At 51.2% G+C, this 20,906-nt stretch overlaps 1 protein-coding gene across 1 annotated transcript in view; it reads left to right on the forward strand.

The window, feature by feature from the left end:
* The window catches only part of LOC139275618 (lysosome membrane protein 2-like), a 243,343-nt gene that overhangs the window by 178,692 nt on the left and 43,745 nt on the right, over positions 1-20,906 (forward strand). Inside the window, exon 9 of the mRNA XM_070892790.1 lies at positions 5,004-5,173. Within this exon, the coding sequence (XP_070748891.1) occupies positions 5,004-5,173 (170 nt within the window). The remainder of the gene's footprint in view (positions 1-5,003; positions 5,174-20,906) is intronic.

Raw genomic sequence — 20,906 nt, forward strand, 5'->3', positions numbered from 1 at the left:
TCCCCTCCCCCACTCTCCCTCCCTTCCCCCACTCTCACTCCCTTCCCCCAATCTCCCTCCCCTCCCCCACTCTCCCTCCCCTCCCACACTCTCCCTCCCCCACTCTCCCTCCCCCTCCCCCACTCTCCCTCCCCTCCCCACTATATCTCCCCTCCCCCACTATATCTCCCCTCCCCCACTCTCCCTCCCCCACTCTCCCTCCGCTTCCCACACTCTATCTCCCCTACCCTACTCTCCCTCCCCTCCCCCACTCTCCCTCCCCTCCCCTACTTTCCCTCCCCTCCCCTACTCTCCCTCCCCCTCCCCCACTCTCCCTCCCCCTCCCCCCCACTCTGCCTCCTCCTCCCCCACTCTCCTCCCCCTCTCCCACTCTATCTCCCCCTCTCCCACTCTTCCTGCCCTCCCCCACTCTCCCTCCCCTCCCCCACTCTCCCTCCCCTCGCCCACTCTCCCTCCCCTCCCCTACTCTCCCTCCCCTCCCCTACTCTCCTTCCCCCTCTATCTCCCCCTCTCCCACTCTTCCTGCCCTCCCCCACTCTCCCTCCCCTCGCCCACTCTCCCTCCCCTACTCTCCCTCCCCTCCCCTACTCTCCCTCCCCTCTCCCACGCTCCCTCCCCACTCCCACTCTCCCTCCCCTCGCCCACTCTCCCTCCCCTCCCTACTCTCCCTCCCCCTCCCCTACTCTCCCTCCCTCTCCCACTCTCCCTCCCCCTCCCCCACTCTCCATCCACTCCCCCACTCTCCCTCCCCCTCCCCTCACTCCCTCCTCCTACGCTTTTCTTCCCCCTCTCCCGTTCTCCCTCCACCACCCCACCCCCCTCCTCCATCTCCCCACCCCCCTCCTCCATCTCTCCCTCCGTGTCCCCTCCCCCGCCCCCTCCCTCGCACAAGTCCTGACACTTAGGGGCTGAAATTGCACCTTTGCGCAAGGCCCGTTATCGCCACCGGCCGGCACTAACAGGGCGATGAGCGGTTTGCACCCGGGGCAGGCAGTGGAAGTGCCCCTGGGATGCCGCAGGTGAAAACGGCTTTGTGCCGCACCCCGTTGTTGGCGCTCTGGGCAGCAGTGGACATGGCAATGATGTCATCTTTGTGCGCACCGATCCCTTATCGCCCCGCGCCGACCCCTTTGTGCCCGGCGGGGGAGATTGCCCCGCGGTAGTGCAGTCGGTGCTGGGCGATGCCACCGACAGCGTCACGAGGCGCCAAGCGGTGCTGGCTGCGCCGCTGCGGCCTCCATTTTAATTTAATTGTCGGCCAACTCTGGGGTTGACCCGACAATGGCGCCCGCTGGTTCGGCAACAGGCAGCCCGGCAACCGCTCTTGGCCCACTGGCCCGGCCGAAATCCTCGCTGGTGACTCAGTGGGTGCCACGGAGCCGGCCCGAGGCTTCTCAGAGTCCCTCCCCTTTATGGGAGGGTGAGGGATATTGTGGGGCCTTAGTGCCGCTCTGATTCAGTTAGTGAGGCGCCGACTCACAGCCCCGCGCTCCCGTCCCGAGAGCTCCCGCCCCAAGAGCTCCCGTCCCGAGAGTTCCCACCCTTCTCTCCTGCCCTCGGGTGACTCATTTTAAATGGTGGAAGGTGCCTGTACATGAATTCTTTTAACCTGTGGGGACGTTGCACAGGATGGAGCAAGGTCTTGGTCCAGTGGCAAGGGTTAACCAAGACGGCTGGAGACCAGGCTGCGCCGCATGTGCCAATACAGACACACAAACTTAAACATACTCTTACTGTTCTCCTTCCTTCCTCCCTCCCACAGGACCTCTCTCTACGTGGAGTTCATTATATGCAATGTGAGCCTCACGACCTCACAGCCTTGCTATTGGCCCGTGCTGTGCCTTCCCTCGGTCTTGTCCATACTGCTCCACCACTGAGCCCCGACCCCTCCGCTCCTCTGTGCCTCATCCGCCCTCTACTCGCCAGTCCCGACCTCCGCTCCTCGCTGCTTCTGGCCTCCGCTCCTCGTCGCTCCCAACCTCAGCTCCTCGCCCATCCCGACCTCCGGACCTCACCCGTCCCGAATTCCGCACCTCGCCGCTTCCGATCTCTGCTCTCCCGCTCCTGCTCCTGGGTCCCGACCCCTCCACGAGGCTTCACCACGCTCCAAGAGATGCCAGCAATCATCTAGCTGTACCCAACAGAACGGAACACGCAGGAAGTTAAGATATCAACGCTGGCACTCACCCGATTCAACCCGTAACCATGTTAACCGACATATTTCGGGTAGTTTATGCTGACTCGCCTCAGGCAGGCTCAGGTGACTGAGACTCAAACACCGGGGTCCAGTGACACCGTTCAGACCTGACTGCAGTTTGTGGCAGCAGCAAGTGGTGCCTGGCACCATCCTCACCAGTGAGACCAGGCGCACAGGATCTGCAGGCCCAGAACAGGGCTACTTGTTTGACTTTTTAAAGATGTCCTTGGGAGCCAGATGGAGCAAGAGATTGGGGCTCCCCTGCCCCGGTTTTTTGTGATCATCTGGATAGCCCCCACTCTTCCTGGTGGTCCCTGGCTGCATCCTTCTGCCACCTTCGGCCTCCTCCCACCAACTGGCCTCCTGCCATCGGGTTTGTTCATTCTACATTTTTTTTAAATCTATTTGTTCCTGGGATGTGGGCGTCGCTGGCAAGGCCGGCATTTATTGCCCATCCCTAATTGCCCCTTGAGAAGGTGGTGGTGAGCCACCTTCTTGAACCGCTGCAGTCCGTGTGGTGAAGGTGCTCCCACAGTGCTGTTAGGGAGGGAGTTCCAGGATTGTGACCCAGTGACGATGAAGGAACAGCCGATATATTTCCAAGTCAGGATGCTGTGTGACTTGGAGGGGAACGTGGAGGTGGTGGTGTTCCCATGCGCCTGCTGCCCTTGTCCTTCTAGACGGGTTTGGGAGATGCTGCCGAAGAAGCCTTGGTGAGTTGCTGCAGTGCATCTTGTAGATGGTACACACTGCAGCCACAGTGCACTGGTGGTGGAGGGAGTGAATGTTGAAAGTGGTGGATGGGGTGCCAATCAAGCGGGCTGCTTTGTCCTGGATGGTGTTGAGCTTCTTGATTGTTGTTGGAGCTGCACTCATCCAGGCAAGTGGAGAGTATTCCATCACACTCCTGACTTGTGCCTTGTAGATGGTGGAAAGGTTTTGGGGAGTCAGGAGGTGAGACACATCACAGAATACCTAGCCTCTGACCCGCTCTTGTAGCCACGGTATTTTTGCGGCTGGTCCAGTTAAGTTTCTGGTCAATGGATGTTGATGGTGGGGGATTTGGTGATAATGCCATTGAATATCAAGGGGAGGTGGTTAGAGTCTGACTTGTTGGAGATAGTCATTGCCTGGCACTTGTGTGGTGTAAATGTTACTTGCCACTTATCAGCCCAAGCCTGAATATTGTGCAGGTCTTGCTGCATACGGGCATGGACGGCTCCATTATCTGAGGAGTTGTTAATCGGATGGAACACTGTGCAGTCATCAGTGAACTTCCCCACTCTGACCTTATGATGGAGGGAAGGTCATTGATGAAGCAGTTGAAGATAATTGGGCCAAGGGCACTGCCCTGAGGAACTCCTGCAGCAGCATATTTCATCTTCCACCCTTCATATACTTGAACTCATCCAAACCTCTGCTGCCCGTGTCCTAACTCGCAGCAAGTCCCGTTTACCCATAATCCCTGCGCTCGCTGAACTACATTGGTTCGTGGTCTGGCAAAGTCTCGATGTTAAAATTCTCCTCCTTGTTTTCAAATCCCTCCATGACCTCGCCCCTCCCTATCTCTGTAATCTCCTCGAGCCCCACAACCCCCCGAGATCTCTGCCCTCTTCCAATTCTGGACTCTTTAGCATCCTGGATTTTAATCACTCCCCATCGGTGGCCATGCCTTCAGCTGCCTGGACCCGAAGCTCTGGAATTCTCTCCCTAAACTTTCTGCCTCGCTAACTCTCACTCCTCCTTTATAACGCTCCTTAAAACCTACCTCTTTGCCCAACTGGTCCATGCCAGTGCTTATGCTCCACACAAGCCTCCTCCCACTCCTCTTCATCAAACCCTGTCTTAATGTTTCAATACATTGTGAACCGGGGGGAAGGGGTGAACTGAGAGAGGCATTTGAGAGATAACAAGGGAGCGAGAGGTACTTTCTGCTTACAGAGTGACAGTGGCAGAGGTTGAGAGAAGATTGCCTGCCTACCCAACTTCTCTGCCTTAAGAAAGGAAAGATTTTTTACTGTTCAGAATGAATGATGTTAGAAAGGCAGAACAAACATACATAATGTGATGCTATCAGCATGATTTGACTGATTAATCATCATCATAGGCAGTCCCTCAGAATCGAGGAAGACTTGCTTCCGCTCCTGAAGTGAGTTCTTTGGTGGCTGAACAGTCCAATACGAGAACTACAGTCCCTGTCACAGGTGGGACAGATAGTCGTTGAAGGAAAGGGGAGGGTGGAACTGGTTTGCCGCACGATCCTTCCGCTGCCTGCGCTTGTTTTCTGCATGCTCTCAACAATGAGACTCGAGGTGCTCAGCGCCCTCCCGGATGCTCTTCCTCCACTTAGGGCGGTCTTTGGCCAGGGACTCCCAGGTGTCGGTGGGGATGTTGCACTTTATCAGGGAGGCTTTGAAGGTGTCCTTGAAATGTTTCCTCTGCCCACCTGGAACTGATTAAACTGCACTGTTCAGAATTGTGCGGGAAAGAAGAACGACATCTTGCATTCTCCAGGTATATGAGGCTGGAGAGGGGAGGAATGGAGGGGAGGAGCGGAGGGGAGGAATGGAGGGGAGGGGAAGGGAAGAGGGGAGGAGCGGAGGGGAGGAATGGAGGGGTGGAATGAAAGGGAGAAACGGAAGGGAGGAATGGAGAGGAGGAATGGAGGGGATGAGTGGAGGGGAGGAGCGGAGGGGAGGAGCGGAGGGGAGGGGAGAAACAGACAGGAGGAGCGGTACGGGAGGGAGAAGGCAACGTAAACGACATTAAACAAGAAATGACTTTTACATTTCTCTGCTCCATACAGGTCTTTGTATGTGAAGTTTGAAAAGGAGCTGGAAGTACGAGGGATCAATGCGTATCGATTTGTTGTTCCGAAAGAGGTTTTTGCAATTGGCCATCCCAATAACAAGGGATTTTGTCTATCAGGGAACTGCCAGCTGCCAGGGATTCTAAACATCAGCATCTGCAGACAAGGTGAACATTTTAACACTGGTATTCTGTAGGTTCAGTGGGAAACCCACAACTGACAGTGTGATATATCGGCCCAGAAATTGCACTCGGAGGCTTCCCGCGGGCAATTGCCTCCAACCTGAAACATTTCTACACAAGTACCCAATGGTCCGGGAGGAGCATGGGATTGTGGTGGGGAGGCCTTCCCTTCCCGTGCTGCGAAGCACGCTCCCGTCCTCCAGGTTCCCACGGAGACGGTTTAGTCACGTGTGACTGCTCAGCCAATCAGGTATAGTATTCTCAATTAATAGCAATGGGAACTCCGTATCTACCAGTTCTCATTGCTATTAATTGAGAGAAAACCCTCAAACACAATAACACCAAATTAAAAATTAAAAACACACCTCACATAATTAAAATTAATTGAAATTAAAGTTAATAAATATCTTAGAGAAAAATGTTTTCCGAGTTTTTAAAACGTTTCTTTAATTATTGCTTAAAATAAATATAAAGTAGTGGGTAGGGTTTTTAAAAATAAAATGTGTTTTTTTAATTTAATGTAATTATATTTTTGTATGTTTTTAAACACTTACGCATGCAACAGTAGGCTAAGCGTCTGCTTTTATCAGGCGTAAGAGTTTTGAGGGCATTTGCTGGGCAAGATATGCGTAAGTACCGCAATCTTGCCCATGCAAATGTCCTCGCTCCCGAAATATTGAGGATCTGTCGAGTTCCAGCTTGACAGATCGGAAAAAACAGTTTTCAATGCTTGCGCATTTTGTGCTGAAAACTGGCTTTACCGATGCCTTCCCGGGTCCGTACACATTCCGTACACACTCCGTACACACTCCGTACGGACCCAGGGAGGCCGGGGTTTCCAGGCCAATGTTTACAAGTCCCATATTAAATATAGCCCAGGCTGTTAAGAGAAGCAAAAGAGGAAATAGCAGAGGCTCTGACCATCATTTTCCAATCCTCACTGGCTACAGGTGTGGTGCCGGAGGACTGGAGGACTGCTAATGTGGTACCTTTGTTTAAAAAGAGAGAAAGGGATAGACCGTGTAATTACAATCCAGTCAGCCTAACCTGGATGGGAAAATTATAGGAGAAAATTCTGAGGGACAGGATAAATCTTCTTTTAGAAAGACACGGATTAATCAAGGACAGTCAGCATGGATTTGTTATCGATGGTCGTGTCTGACTAACTTGATTCAATTTTTTAAGAAGGTAACAAAGAGGGTCGATGAGGGCAGTGCGTATGATACAGTGTATATGGATTTTAGCAAGGATTTTGATAAGGTCCCACATGGCAGACTGGTCACGAAAGTAAAAGCCCATGAGATCCAAGGCCAGATGGTTGGGAACAAAATATTCAGGGGAATTGACATTTGGGAAGGATAGGCAGAAAGGAATAGGAGGTGAGGAAGCTCTGTTAATAAAGGATGAGATCGGTGCAGTAGTGAGAAATTATCTTGGCTCGGAAGATCAAGATGTAGAATCAGTTTGGGTGGAGATAAGAAATAGCAAGGGAAAGAAGTCACTGGTGGGAGTAATCTATAGGCCCCCTAACAGTAGCTACACTGTAGGACAGAGTATCAATCAAGAAATAATGGGGGCTTGCAAGAAGGAGACTGCAATAATCGTGGGCGATTTAATCTTCATATAGATTGGACAAATCAAATTGGCAAAGGATAATACATTGTGAAACCAACCAGGGAATACGCTATTTTAGATCTGCTAATGTGTAATGAGACGGGATTAATTAATGATCTCATAGTAAAGGATCCTCTTGGGAAGAGTGATCATAACATGATAATATTTCACATTCAATTTGAGGGTGAGAAACTTGGGTCTGAAACTAGTGTCTTCAACCTAACTAAAGGCAATTACAAAGGAATGAGGGCAGAGTTGGCTAAAGTGGACTGGGAAACTAGATTAAAAGATCAGACGGTAGATAAGCTGTGGCAGACATTTAAGGAGATATTTCATAATTCTCAACAGATATATCCCATTGAGAAAGAAAGACTCTACGAGAAGGATGAACCATCCGTGGCTAACTAAGGAAGTTAAGGATGGTATCAAATTGAAAGAAAAGACATACAATGTTGTGAAAATTACTGGTAGGCTAGAAGGTTGGGAAAATTTTAGAAACCAACAAAGGATGACAAAAAAATAATAAAGAGGGAGAAAATAGATTATGAGAATAAACAAGCAAGAAATATAAAAACAGATAAGAGTTTCTACAGGTACATAAAAAGGAAAAGAGTGGCTAAAGTAAACATTGGTCCCTTGGAGGATGAGACTGGGAAATTAATAATGGAGAACAGGGAAATGGCAGAGACTTTGAACAAATATTTTGTATTGATCTTCATGGTAGAAGACACTAAAAACATCCCAATAATAGTAGAAAATCAGGGGTGAAAGGAGGGTGAAAAATAAAACAATCATTATCACTAGAAAAAAAGTACTAGGCAAAATAATGGGACTAAAGGTGGACAAGTCCCTGGGACCTGATGGCCTGCATCTTAGGGTCTTAAAAGAAGTGGCTGCAGAGATAGTGGATGCATTGGTTGTGATCTACCAAAATTCCCTGGATTTCAGAAAGGTCCCAGCGGATTGGAAAACCGCAAATGTAATGCTCCTATGCAAGAAAGGACGGAGACAGAAAGCAGGAAACTATAGACCAGTTAGCCTAACATCTGTGGTTGGGAAAATGCTGGAGTCCATTATTAAGGAAGCAGTAGCAGGATATTTAGAAAATCATAATACAATAAAGCAGAGTCAACATGGTTTTATGAAAGGGAATCATGATTGACAAATTTATTAGAGTTCTTTGAGGATGTAATGAGCAAGGTCGATAAAGGGGAATCACAGTGGATGTAGTATATTTGGATTTCTAAAAGGCATTCGATAAGGTGCCACATAAAAGGTTACTGCACAAGATAAAAGCTCAAGGGGTTGGGGGTAATATATTAGCATGGATAGAGGATTGGCTAACTAGCAGAAAAGAGAGTCGGGATAAATGGGTCATTTTCTGCAGTTGGCAAACAGTAACGAGTGGGGTGTCGCAGGGATCAGTGCTGGGGCCTCAACTATTTACAATCTATATTAATGACTTGGATAAAGGGACCGAGTGCAATGTAGCCAAGTTTGCTGATGATACAAAAATGGGTGGGAAAGCAAATTGCGAGGAGGACACAAAGAATCTGCAAAGGGATATCAACAGGTTGAGTGAGTGGGCAAAAATTTGGCAGATGGAGTATAATGTGGGGAAATTTGAGGTTATCCACTTTGGTAGAAAGAATAGGAAAGCAAAATATTATTTAAATGAATGGAGAGAGACTGCAAAATGCTGCGGCACAGAAGGATTGGGGGGTCCTTGTACATGAAACACAAAAAATTAGTATGCAGGTATAGCAAATAATCAGGAAGGCAAATGGAATGGTGGCCTTTATTATAAGGACACGTTTATTTGTACTGCAAAAATGGCCACCCCTTATTTCTGATTGGTTGCCTTCGAGGATAAGCCACACCCTGAAGTTTCACAGGAACCACCCATCCCAAGGTCTCACTAACTTTGCAAATTGTAACTCGATCCACTTTGACTTCCTGAAGCGACAGAGGACAGAGTTCCCCAGAAGACAGCAAGGGCCTTACCCCAGTCCCTGTACATCCCTCCCCCAGACAAAGTCCCTTACCCCAGTCCCTGTACATCCATCCCCCAGACAAAGGGCCTTACCCCAGTCCCAGTACATCCATCCCCCAGACAAAGTCCCTTACCCCAGTCCCTGTACATCCCTCTCCCAACCAAAGTCCCTTACCCCAATCCCTGTACATCCCTCCCCCAGACAAAGGGCCTTACCCCAGTCCCTGTACATCCCTCTCCCAACCAAAGTCCCTTACCCCAATCCCTGTACATCCCTCCCGCAGACAAAGTCCCTTACCCCAGTCCCTGTACATCCCTCTCCCAGACAAAGGACCTTTCTCTCTCCACCCAGCCTCTCTCACTCTCCCCTCAACCTCTCTTCCCCCACCACCCCCAGCTTCTCTCTCTCTCTCTCTCTCTCCCCCCAGCCTCTCTCTCTCCCCCAGCCTCTGTCTCTCTCCCCCCGCCTCTCTCCCCCCCAGCCTCTCCCCCCAGCCTTTCTCTCTCCCCCCCAGCCTCTACCCCCAGCCTCTCTCTCTCCCCCCCAGCCTCTCTCTCTCCCCCCAGCCTTTCTCTCTCCTCCCCAGCCTCTACCCCCAGCCTCTCTCTCTCCCCCCCAGCCTCTCTCTCTCCCCCCCAGCCTTTCTCTCTCCCCCCCAGCCTTTCTCTCTCCCCCCCCAGCCTCTACCCCCAGCCTCTCTCTCTCTCTCCCCCAGCCTCTCTCTCTCCGCCCCCCTCTCTCTCTCCCCAGCCTCTCTCTCTCTCTCTCCCCCAGCCTCTCTCTCTCCCCCAGCCTCTCTCTCTCTCTCCCCCAGCCTCTCTCTCCCCCAGCCTCTCTCTCTCCCTCCAGCCGCTTTCTCTCTCCCCCAGCCTCTCTCTCTCTCCCAGCCTCTCTCTCTCCCCCCAGCTTCTCTCTCTCCCCCCCAGCCTCTCTCTCCCTCCCCTAGTCTCTCTCTCTCCCCCCAGCCTCTCTCTCTCCCTCCCCTAATCGCTCCCTCCCGCCCCCCCCAGCCTCTCTCTCTCTCCCCCAGCCTCTCCCTCTCCCCCAGACTCTCTCTCTCTCTCCCCCAGCCTCTCTCTCCCCCAGCCTCTCTCTCTCCCTCCAGCCGCTTTCTCTCTCCCCTAGCCTCTCTCTCTCTCCCAGCCTCTCTCTCTCCCCCCAGCCTCTCTCTCCCTCCCCCAGCCTCTCTCTCCCTCCCCCAGCCTCTCTCTCCCTCCCCCAGCCTCTCTCTCCCTCCCCCAGCCTCTCTCTCCCTCCCCTAGTCTCTCTCTCTCCCCCCAGCCTCTCTCTCTCCCTCCCCTAATCGCTCCCTCCCGCCCCCCCCAGCCTCTCTCTCTCTCCCCCAGCCTCTCCCTCTCCCCCAGCCTCTCTCTCTCCCTCCGCCAGCCTTTCTCTCTCCCCCAGTCTCTCTCTCTCCCCCAGCCTCTCTCTCTCTCCCGCCCGCAGCCTTTCTCTCTCCCCCAGCCTCTCTCCTTCCCCCAGCCTCTCTCCTTCCCCCAGCCTCTCTCTCTCTCCCCCAGCATCTCTCTCTCCCCCAGCCTCTCTCTCTCTCCCCCAGCTTCTCACTCTCCCCCAGCCTCTCTCTATCTCTCCCAGCCTCTCACTCTCCCCCCAGCCTCTCTCTCTCTCTCTCTCCCCCAGCCTTTCTCTTTCCCCCCACCCCCACCCCCATCCTCTCACTCTCCCCCCAGCCTTTCTCTCTCTCTCTCCCCCAGCCTTTCTCTTCCCCCCCCCAGCCCCCATCCTCTCACTCTCCCCCCAGCTTCTCTCTCTCCCCACCCGCCTCACTCTGCACAGCCTCTCTCTCTCCTCCCCCCCAGTCTCTCTGCAGCCCCCCCAGTCTCTCTCTCTCTCTCCCCGCAACCTCACTCCCCCCTCCAGCCTCTCTCCCTTCCCCCCCGCCAGTCTCTCTCCACCCAGCATCTCTCTCTCCCCCGCCAGCCTCTCTCACTCTCGGCCCCAAAGCCCTCTGACTCCACCCCCCGGCCGCATGCCACCACTCGGGGCTCACAGCTCACTGGGAGGCCGGTCGGCTGGCGAAGCAGCCCACCGTTCTCGGCCCCCTTGCACCGCCATCGGGCCCAGGCTGGGGCGGGGGGTGGGGGGGGACGGTGTGGGGGAGAGAGTTGGGGTCTCAGGTCCTGCTTCTGCAATGATTTGGGCCGGGAGGGTGACGGAGCATGAAGGGGCGGGTTTGTCACCTGTCGGTCAAAAAAGTGCAGTGCAAATAGTTAGTCCCTTGTTACAAATATAAAAGTCGGGAAGTCTTGCTACAACTGTATAGGGTGTTATTGAGACCATTGAGTCGGAATAAATGGTTCATTCTCTGGTTGGCAACCAGTAACCAGTGGGGTGCTGCAGGGATCAGTGCTGGGACCCCAACTATTTACAATCTATATTAACGACTTGGAGGAAGGGACTGAGTGTAACGTAGTCAAGTTTGCTGATGATACAAAGATGGGAGGAAAAGCAATGTGTGAGGAGGACACAAAAAATCTATAAAAGGACACAGACAGGCTAAGTGAGTGGACAAAAATTTGGCAGATGGAATATAATGTTGGAAAGTGTGAGGTCATGCACTTTGGAAGAAAAAAATCAAAGAGCAAGTTATTATTTAAATGGAGAAAGATTGCAAAGTGCCGCAGTACAGCGGGACCTGGGGGTTCTTGTGCATGGAACACAAAATGTTAGTATGCAGGTACAGCAAGTGATCAGGAAGGCCAATGGTATCTTGGCCTTTATTGCAAAGGGGATGGAGTATAAAAGCAGGGAAGTCTTGCTGTAGTTATACAGGGTATTGGTGAGGCCACACCTGGAATACTGCATGCAGATTTGGTTTCCATATTTAAGAAAGGATATACTTGCTTTAGAGGCAGTTCAGGGAAGGTTCACGAGGTTGATTCTGGGGATGAGGGGGTTGACTTATGAGGAAAGGTTGAGTAGGTTGGGCCACTACTCATTGGAACTCAGAAGAATGAGAGGTGATATTTTTAAAACATATAAGATTATGAGGAGGCTTGACAGGGTAGATGCAGAGAGGATGTTTCCCCTCATGGGGGAATCTAGAACTAGGGGCATAGTCTTAGAATAAGGGACCGCCCATTTAGAACAGAGATGAGGAGGAATTTCTTCTCTCAGAGAGTAGTAAATCTGTGGAATTCTCTGCCCCAGAGAGCTGTGGAGGCTGAATCGTTGAATATATTAAAGGCTCAGGTAGACAGATTTTTGAACAATAGCGGAGTCAAGAGTTATGGGGAGCGGGCAGGGAAGTGGAGTTGAGTCCATGATCAGATCAGCCATGATCTTATTGAATGGCGGAGCAGGATCGAGGGGCCATATGGCCGACTCCTGCTCCTATTTCTTATGTTTTAAAGTGGCAAATCCAACATTGGCTCAGAGGCAGGAAGCAAAGGGTAATGGTTGATGGGTGTTTTTGTGACTGGAATGATGTTTCCAATTAGTTTCCACAGGGCTCAGTGCTAGGTTCCTTGCTTTTTGTGGTATACGTCAATGATCTGGACTTGAATATAGGGGCATGATTAAGAAATTTGCAGATGATCGCCCCCTCCCACCGCCATCGCCCCCTCCCCGCGCCATCGCCACTCACCCCGCCAACGCCCCCTCCCCCCGCCATCGCCCCTCCCCCCGCCATCGCCTTCTCCCCCCGCCATCGCCCCCCCCCGCCATCGCCCCCTCCCACCGCCATCGCCCCCTCCCACCGCCATCGCCCCCTTCACCTGCCATCGCCCCTCCCACCACCATCGCCCCCTCCCACCGCCATCGCCCCCTCCCCCTGCTACCATCGCCCCATCCCGCCGCTCTCGGCCCCCTCCCGCCATCATTGCCCGCTCCCCCCGCCATCGCCCCCTCCCGCCGCCATTGCCCCCTCCCCCCGCCATCGCCCCCTTCCCCCGCCATCGCCTCCTCCCCCCGCCATCGCCCCCTCCCGCCGCTCTCGGCCCCCTCCCGTCATCATCGCCCCCTCCCGCCGCCATCGCCCCCTCCCACCGCCATCGCCTCCTCCCGCCGCTCTCAGCTCCAGGCCAGCTGGGGTGGGGGGAGAGAGTCGGGGCCTCAGGTCCTGCTTTTGGCACCATGTGGATGCATTGATTCAGCCGGGAGGGAGGCAGAGCTTGACAGGGCTTGTCACCTGTCGGTCAAAAAAGTGCAGTGCAAATAGTTTGTCCCTTATTACAAAGGGGATGGAATATAAAAGTTGGGAAGTCTTGCTACAACTGTATAGGGTGTTATTTAGACCACTGAGTAAGGATAAATGGTTCATTCTCTGGTTGGCAATCAGTAACTAGTGGGGTGCTGCAGGGATCAGTGCTGGGACCCCAACTATTTACAATCTATATTAACGACTTGGGTGAAGGGACTGAGTGTACTGTAGCCAAGTTTGCTGACGATACAAAGATGGGAGGAAAAGCAATGTGTGAGGAGGACACAAAAAATCTGCAAAAGGACACAGACAGGCTAAGTGAGTGGGCAAAAATTTGGCAGATGGAATATAATGTTGGAAAGTGTGAGGTCATGCACTTTGGAAGAAAAAAATCAAAGAGCAAGTTATTATTTAAATGGAGAAAGATTGCAAAGTGCCGCAGTACAGCGGGACCTGGGGGTACTTGTGCATGGAACACAAAATGTTAGTATGCAGGTACAGCAAGTGATCAGGAAGGCCAATGGTATCTTGGCCTTTATTGCAAAGGGGATGGAGTATAAAAGCAGGGAAGTCTTGCTGTAGTTATACAGGGTATTGGTGAGGCCACACCTGGAATACTGCATGCAGATTTGGTTTCCATATTTAAGAAAGGATATACTTGCTTTAGAGGCAGTTCAGGGAAGGTTCACGAGGTTGATTCCGGGGATGAGGGGGTATACTTATGAGGAAAGGTTGAGTAGGTTGGGCCACTACTCATTGGAACTCAGAAGAATGAGAGGTGATATTTTTAAAACATATAAGATTATGAGGAGGCTTGACAGGGTAGATGCAGAGAGGATGTTTCCCCTCATGGGGGAATCTAGAACTAGGGGCATAGTCTTAGAATAAGGGACCGCCCATTTAGAACAGAGATGAGGAGGAATTTCTTCTCTCAGAGAGTAGTAAATCTGTGGAATTCTCTGCCCCAGAGAGCTGTGGAGGCTGGATCGTTGAATATAGTAAAGGCTCAGGTAGACAGATTTTTGAACAATAGCGGAGTCAAGAGTTATGGGGAGCGGGCAAGGAAGTAGAGTTGAGTCCATGATCAGATCAGCCATGATCTTATTGAATGGCGGAGCAGGATCGAGGGGCCATATGGCCGACTCCTGCTCCTATTTCTTATGTTCTTAAAGTGGCAAATCCAACATTGGCTCAGAGGCAGGAAGCAAAGGGTAATGGTTGATGGGTGTTTTTGTGACTGGAATGATGTTTCCAATTAGTTTCCACAGGGCTCAGTGCTAGGTCCCTTGCTTTTTGTGGTATACGTCAATGATCTGGACTTGAATATAGGGGCATGATTAAGAAATTTGCAGATGATCGCCCCCTCCCACCGCCATCGCCCTCTCCCCCCGCCATCGCCCCTCACCCCGCCATCGCCCCCTCCCCCCGCCATCGCCCCCTCCTCCCCGCCATCGCCCCCTCCCCCCCGCCATCACCCCCTCCCCCCGCCATCGCCCCTCCCGTCGCCATCACCCCTTCCCCCCGCCATCGCCCCCTCCCCCCGCCATCGCCCCCTCCTCCCCGCCATCGCGCCCTCCCCCCGCCATCGCCCCCTCCCCCCGCCATCACCCCCTCCCCCCGCCATCGCCCCCTCCTCCCCGCCATCGCGCCCTCTCCCCGCCATCGCCCCTCCCCCCCGCCATCACCCCCTCCCCCCGCCATCGCCCCTCCCGTCGCCATCGGCCCCTCCCCCCGCCATCGCCCTCTCCCCCCGCCATCGCCCCCTCCCACCGCCATCGCCCCCTCCCACCGCCATCGCCCCCTTCCCCCGCCATCGCCCCTCCCACCACCATCGCCCCCTCCCACCGCCATCGCCCCCTCCCCCTGCCACCATCGTCCCCTCCCGCCGCTCTCGGCCCCCTCCCGCCATCATTGCCCGCTCCCCCCGCCATCGCCCCCTCCCACCGCCATTGCCCCCTCCCCCCGCCATCGCCCCCTTCCCCCGCCATCGCCTCCTCCCCCCGCCATCGCCCCCTCCCGCCGCTCTCGGCCCCCTCCCGCCATCATCGCCCCCTCCCGCCGCCATCGCCCCCTCCCACCGCTCTCAGCTCCAGGCCAGCTGGGGTAGGGGGAGAGAGTCGGGGCCTCAGGTCCTGCTTCTGGCATCATGTGGATGCATTGATTCAGCCGGGAGGGAGGCAGAGCTTGACAGGGCTTGTCACCTGTCGGTCAAAAAAGTGCAGTGCAAATAGTTTGTCCCTTATTACAAAGGGGATGGAATATAAAAGTTGGGAAGTCTTGCTACAACTGTATAGGGTGTTATTGAGACCACTGAGTAAGGATAAATGGTTCATTATCTGGTTGGCAATCAGTAACTAGTGGGGTGCTGCAGGGATCAGTGCTGGGACCCCAACTATTTACAATCTATATTAACGACTTGGAAGAAGGGACTGAGTGTACTGTAGCCAAGTTTGCTGACGATACAAAGATGGGAAGAAAAGCAATGTGTGAGGAGGGCACAAAAAATCTGCAAAAGGACACAGACAGGCTAAGTGAGTGGGCAAAAATTTGGCAGATGGAGTATAATGTTGGAAAGTGTGAGGTTCTGAACTTTGGCAGACAAAATCAAAGAGCAAATTATTATTTAAATGGAGAAAGATTGCAAAGTGCCGCAGTACAGCGGGACCTGGGGGTACTTGTGCATGAAACACAAAAGGTTAGTATGCAGGTACAGCAAGTGATCAGGAAGGCCAATGGAATCTTGGCCTTTATTGCAAAGGGGATGGAGTATAAAAGCAGGGAAGTCTTGCTACAGTTATACAGGGTATTGGTTTGGCCACACCTGGAATACTTCGTGGAGTTTTGGTTTCCATATTTAAGAAAGGATATACTTGCTTTGGAGGCAGTTCAGAAAAGGTTCACAAGGTTGATTCCGGGGATGAGGGGGTTGACTTATGAGGAAAGGTTGAGTAGGTTGGGCCTCTACTCATTGGAACTCAGAAGAATGAGAGGTGATCTTATTGAAACATATAAGATTATGACGGGGCTTGACACGGTGAATGCAGAGAGGATGTTTCCACTGATGGGGGAGACTAGAACTAGGGGTCATGATCTTAGAATAAGGGGCTGCCCATTTAAAACAGAGATGAGGAGAAATTTCTTCTCTCAGAGGGTTGTAAATCTGTGGAATTTGCTGCCTCAGAGAGCTGTGGAAGCTGGGACATTGAATAAATTTAAGACAGAAATATTCAGTTTCTTAAATGATAAGGTGATAAGGGGTTATGGGGAGTGGGCCGGGTAGTGGAGCTGTGTCTATGATCAGATCAGCCATGATCGTATTAAATGGAGGAGCAGGCTCGAGAGGCCGTATGGCCTACTCCTGTTTATATTTCTTATGTTCTTATACCTAGATTACTGCGTACAGTTTTAATCTCCGCATTTAAGGAGGGATATGTTGTGTTGGAGGCAGTTCAGAGAAGGTTCACTTGGTTGATTCCTGGGATGAAGGGGTTGCTTTATGAGGAAAGGTTCAGTCGTATAGGCCTATACTCATTGGAGTTTAGAAGAATGAGAAGTGATCTTCTTGAAACGTATAAGATTCTCAGGGGGCTGGACAGGGTAGATGCAGAGAGAATGTTTCCCCTCGTGGGGAATCTAGAACTAGGGGGCATAGTCTCAGAATAAGGCACCGCCCATTTAAAACCGAGATGAGGAGGAATTTCTTCTCTCAGAGAGTAGTAAATCTGTGGAATTCTCTGCCCCAGAGAGCTGTGGAGGCTGGATCGTTGAATATATTAAAGGCTCAGGTAGACAGATTTTTGAACAATAGCAGAGTCAAGGGTTATGGGGAGTGGGCAGGGAAGTGGAGTTGAGTCCATGATCAGATCAGCCATGATCTTATTGAATGGCGAAGCAGGCTCGAGGAGCCATATGGCCGACTCCTGCTCCTATTTCTTAAAGTGGCAAATCCAAAATTGGCTCAGAGGCAGGAAGCAAAGGGTAATGGTTGATGGGTGTTTTTGTGACTGGGGCTCAGTGCTAGGTCCCTTGCTTTTTGTGGTATACGTCAATGACCTCGACTTGAATATAGGAGTTATGATTAAGAAATTTGCAGATGATCGCCCCCTCCCCCCGCCATCGCCCCCTCCCCCCGCCATCGCCCCCTCCCTCCGCCATCGCCCCCTCCCCCCGCCATCGCCTCCTCCCGCCGCTCTCGGCTCCAGGCCAGCTGGGGCGGGGGGAGAGAGTCGGGGCCTCAGGTCCTGCTTCTGGCACCATGTGGATGCATTGATTCAGCCGGGAGGGAGGCAGAGCTTGACAGGGCTTGTCACCTGTCGGTCAAAAAAGTGCAGTGCAAATAGTTTGTCCCTTATTACAAAGGGGATGGAATATAAAAGTCAGGAAGTCTTGCTACAACTGTATAGGGCGTTATTGAGACCACTGAGTAAGGATAAATGGTTCATTCTCTGGTTGGCAATCAGTAACCAGTGGGGTGCCGCAGGGATCATGTGCTGGGACCCCAACTATTTACAATCTATATTAACGACTTGGGTGAAGGGACTGAGTGTAACGTAGCCAAGTTTGCTGACGATACAAAGATGGGAGGAAAAGCAATGTGTGAGGAGGACACAAAAAATCTGCAAAAGGACACAGACAGGCTAAGTGAGTGGGCAAAAATTTGGCAGATGGAGTATAATGTTGGAAAGTGTGAGGTCATGCACTTTGGCAGAAAAAAATCAAAGAGCAAGTTATTATTTAAATGGAGAAAGATTGCAAAGTGCCGCAGTACAGCGGGACCTGGGGGTACTTGTGCATGGAACACAAAAGGTTAGTATGTACAGCAAGTGATCAAGAAGGCCAATGGTATCTTGGCCTTTATTGCAAAGGGGATGGAGTATAAAAGCAGGGAAGTCTTGCTACAGCTATACAAGGTATTGGTTTGGCCACACCTGGAATACTGCGTGCAGTTTTGGTTTCCATATTTAAGAAAGGATATACTTGCTTTGGAGGCAGTTCAGAGAAGGTTCACTCGGTTGATTCCAGGGATGCGGTGGTTGACTTATGAGGAAAGGTTGAGTAGGTTGGGCCTCTATTCATTGGAATTCAGAAGAATGAGAGGTGATCTTATCGAAATGTATAAGATTATGAGGGGGCTTGACAAGGTGGATGCAGAGAGGATGTTTCCACTGATGGGGGAGACTAGAACTAAAGGGCATGATCTTAGAAGAAGGGGCCACCCATTTAAAACTGAGATGAGGAGAAATTTCTTCTCTCAGAGGGTTTTAAATCTGTGGAATTCACTGCCTCAGAGAGCTGTGGAAGCTGGGTCACTGAATATATTTAAGACTGAAATAGACAGTTTCTGAAAAGATAAGGGGCTAAGGGATTATGGGGAGTGGGCGGGGAAGTGGAGGTGAGTCCAAGATCAGATCAGCCATGATCATATTAAATGGCGGTGCAGGCTCGAGAGGCCATATGGCCTACTTCTGTTCCTATTTCTTATGTACTTATACCTAAATTACGACGTACAGTTTTAGTCTCCGCATTTAAGGAGAGGTATATTGCGTTGGAGACAGTTCAGAGAAACATAGAAACATAGAAACATAGAAATTAGGTGCAGCAATAGGCCATTCGGCCCTTCGAACCTGCATCACCATTCAGTAAGATCCGTGGCTGATCATTCCCTCAGGGGCCCTTTCCTGCTTTCTCTCCATACCCCTTGATCCCTTTAGCCGTAAGAGTCATATCTAACTCACTCTTGAATATATCCAATGAACTGGCATCAATAACTCTCTGCGGTAGGGAATTCCACAGGTTAACAACTCTCTGAGGGAAGAAGTTTCTCCTCATCTCAGTCCTAAATGGTCTACCCCTTATCCTAAGACTGTGTCCCCTGCTTCTGGACTTCCCCATCATCGGGAACATTCTTCCCGCATCTAACCTGTCCAGTCCCGTCAGAATCTTATACGTTTCTATGAGATCCCCTTCTAAACTCCAGTGTATAAAGGCCCAGTTGACCCAGTCTCTCCTCATATGACAGTCCAGCCATCCCAGGAATCAGTCTGGTGAACCTTCGCTGCACTCCCTCAATAGCAAGAACATCCTTCCTCAGATTAGGAGACCAAAACTGAACACAATATTCCAGGTGAGGCCTCACCAAGGCCCTGTACAACTGCAGTAAGACCTCCCTGCTCCTATACTCAAATCCCCTAGCTATGAAGGCCAACATGCCATTTGCCTTCTTCACCGCCTGCTGTACTTGCATGCCAACTTTTAATGACTGATGAACCATGACACCCAGGTCTCGTTGCACCTCCCCCTTTCCTAATCTGCCGCCATTCAGATAATATTCTGCCTTCGTGTTTTTGCACCCAAAGTGGATAACCTCACATTTATCCACATTATACTTGCTCTGCCATGCATTGGCCCACTCACCTAACCTGTCCAAGTCACCCTGCAGCCTCTTAGCGTCCTCCTCACAGCTCACACCGCCACCCAGTTTAGTGTCATCTGCAAACTTGGAGATATTACACTCAATTCCTTCATCTAAAACATTAATGTATATTGTAAAGAGCTGGGGTCCCAGCACTGAGCCCTGCGGCACTCCACTAGTCACTGCCTGCCATTCTGAAAAGGACCCGTTTATCCCGACTCTCTGCTTCCTGTCTGCCAACCAGTTCTCTATCCACGCCAGTACATTACCCACAATACCATGTGCTTTGATTTTCTACACCAATCTCTTGTGTGGAACCTTGTCAAAAGCTTTTTGAAAGTCCAAATACACACATCCACTGGTTCTCCCTTGTCCACCCTACTAGTTACATCCTGAAAAAATTCTAGAAGATTTGTCATGCGTGATTTCCCTTTCATAAATCCATGCTGACTTGGACCGATCCTGTCACTGCTTTCCAAATGCGCTGCTATTTCAACTTTAAAAATTAATTTGAACATTTTCCCCACGACTGATGTCAGGTTAACCGGTCTATAATTACCCGTTTTCTCTCTCCCTCCTTTTTTAAACAGTGGTGTTACATTAGTTACCCTCCAGTCCATAGGAACTGATCCAGAGTCGATAGACTTGGAAAATGATCACCAATGCATCCACTATTTCTAGGGCCACTTCCTTAAGTACTCTGGGATGCAGCCTATAAGGCCCTGGGGATTTATCGGCCTTCAATCCCATGAATCTCCCGAACAGAATTTCCCGCTTTATAAGGATATCCTTCAGTTCCTCGTTCTCACTAGACCCTCGGTCCCCTAGTATTTCCGGAAGGTTATTTGTGTCTTCCTTCGTGAAAACAGAACCAAAGTTTTACTTAACTGGTCCGCCATTTCTTTGTTTCCCATTATAAATTTACCTGAATCTGACTGGAAGGGACCTATGTTTGTTTTCACTAATCGTTTTCTCTTCACATATCTTATAGAAGCTTTTGCAGTCAATTTTTATGTTCCCAGCAAGTTTTCTCTCATACTCTATTTTCCCCCTCATAATTAAACCCTTTGTCCTCCTCTGCTGTATTACAAAATTCTCCCAGTCCTCAGGTTTGCTGCTTTTTCTAGCCAAGTTATATGCCTCTTCCTTGGATTTAACACTATCCTTAATTTCCCCATGATTGAGCCACCTTCCCCGTTTTATTTTTACGTCAGTCATAGATGTACAATTGTTGAAGTTCATCCATGTGATCTTTAATTGTTTGCCATTGCCTATCCACCATCAACCCTTTAAGTATCACTCGCCAGTCTATTCTAGCCAATTCACATCTCATACCATCGAAGTTACCTTTCCCCAAGTTCAGGACCCTAGACTCTGAATTAACTGTGTCACTTTCCATCTTAATAAAGAATTCTACCATATTATGGTCACTCTTCCCCAAGGGGCCTCGCACAACAAGATTGTTAATTCGTCCCTTCTCATTACACATCACCCAGTCTAGGATGGCCAGCCCTCTAGTTGGTTCATCGACATATT

The sequence above is a fragment of the Pristiophorus japonicus genome, chromosome 11 (assembly GCF_044704955.1).
Source record: "Pristiophorus japonicus isolate sPriJap1 chromosome 11, sPriJap1.hap1, whole genome shotgun sequence".
NCBI lineage: Eukaryota > Metazoa > Chordata > Chondrichthyes > Pristiophoridae > Pristiophorus > Pristiophorus japonicus.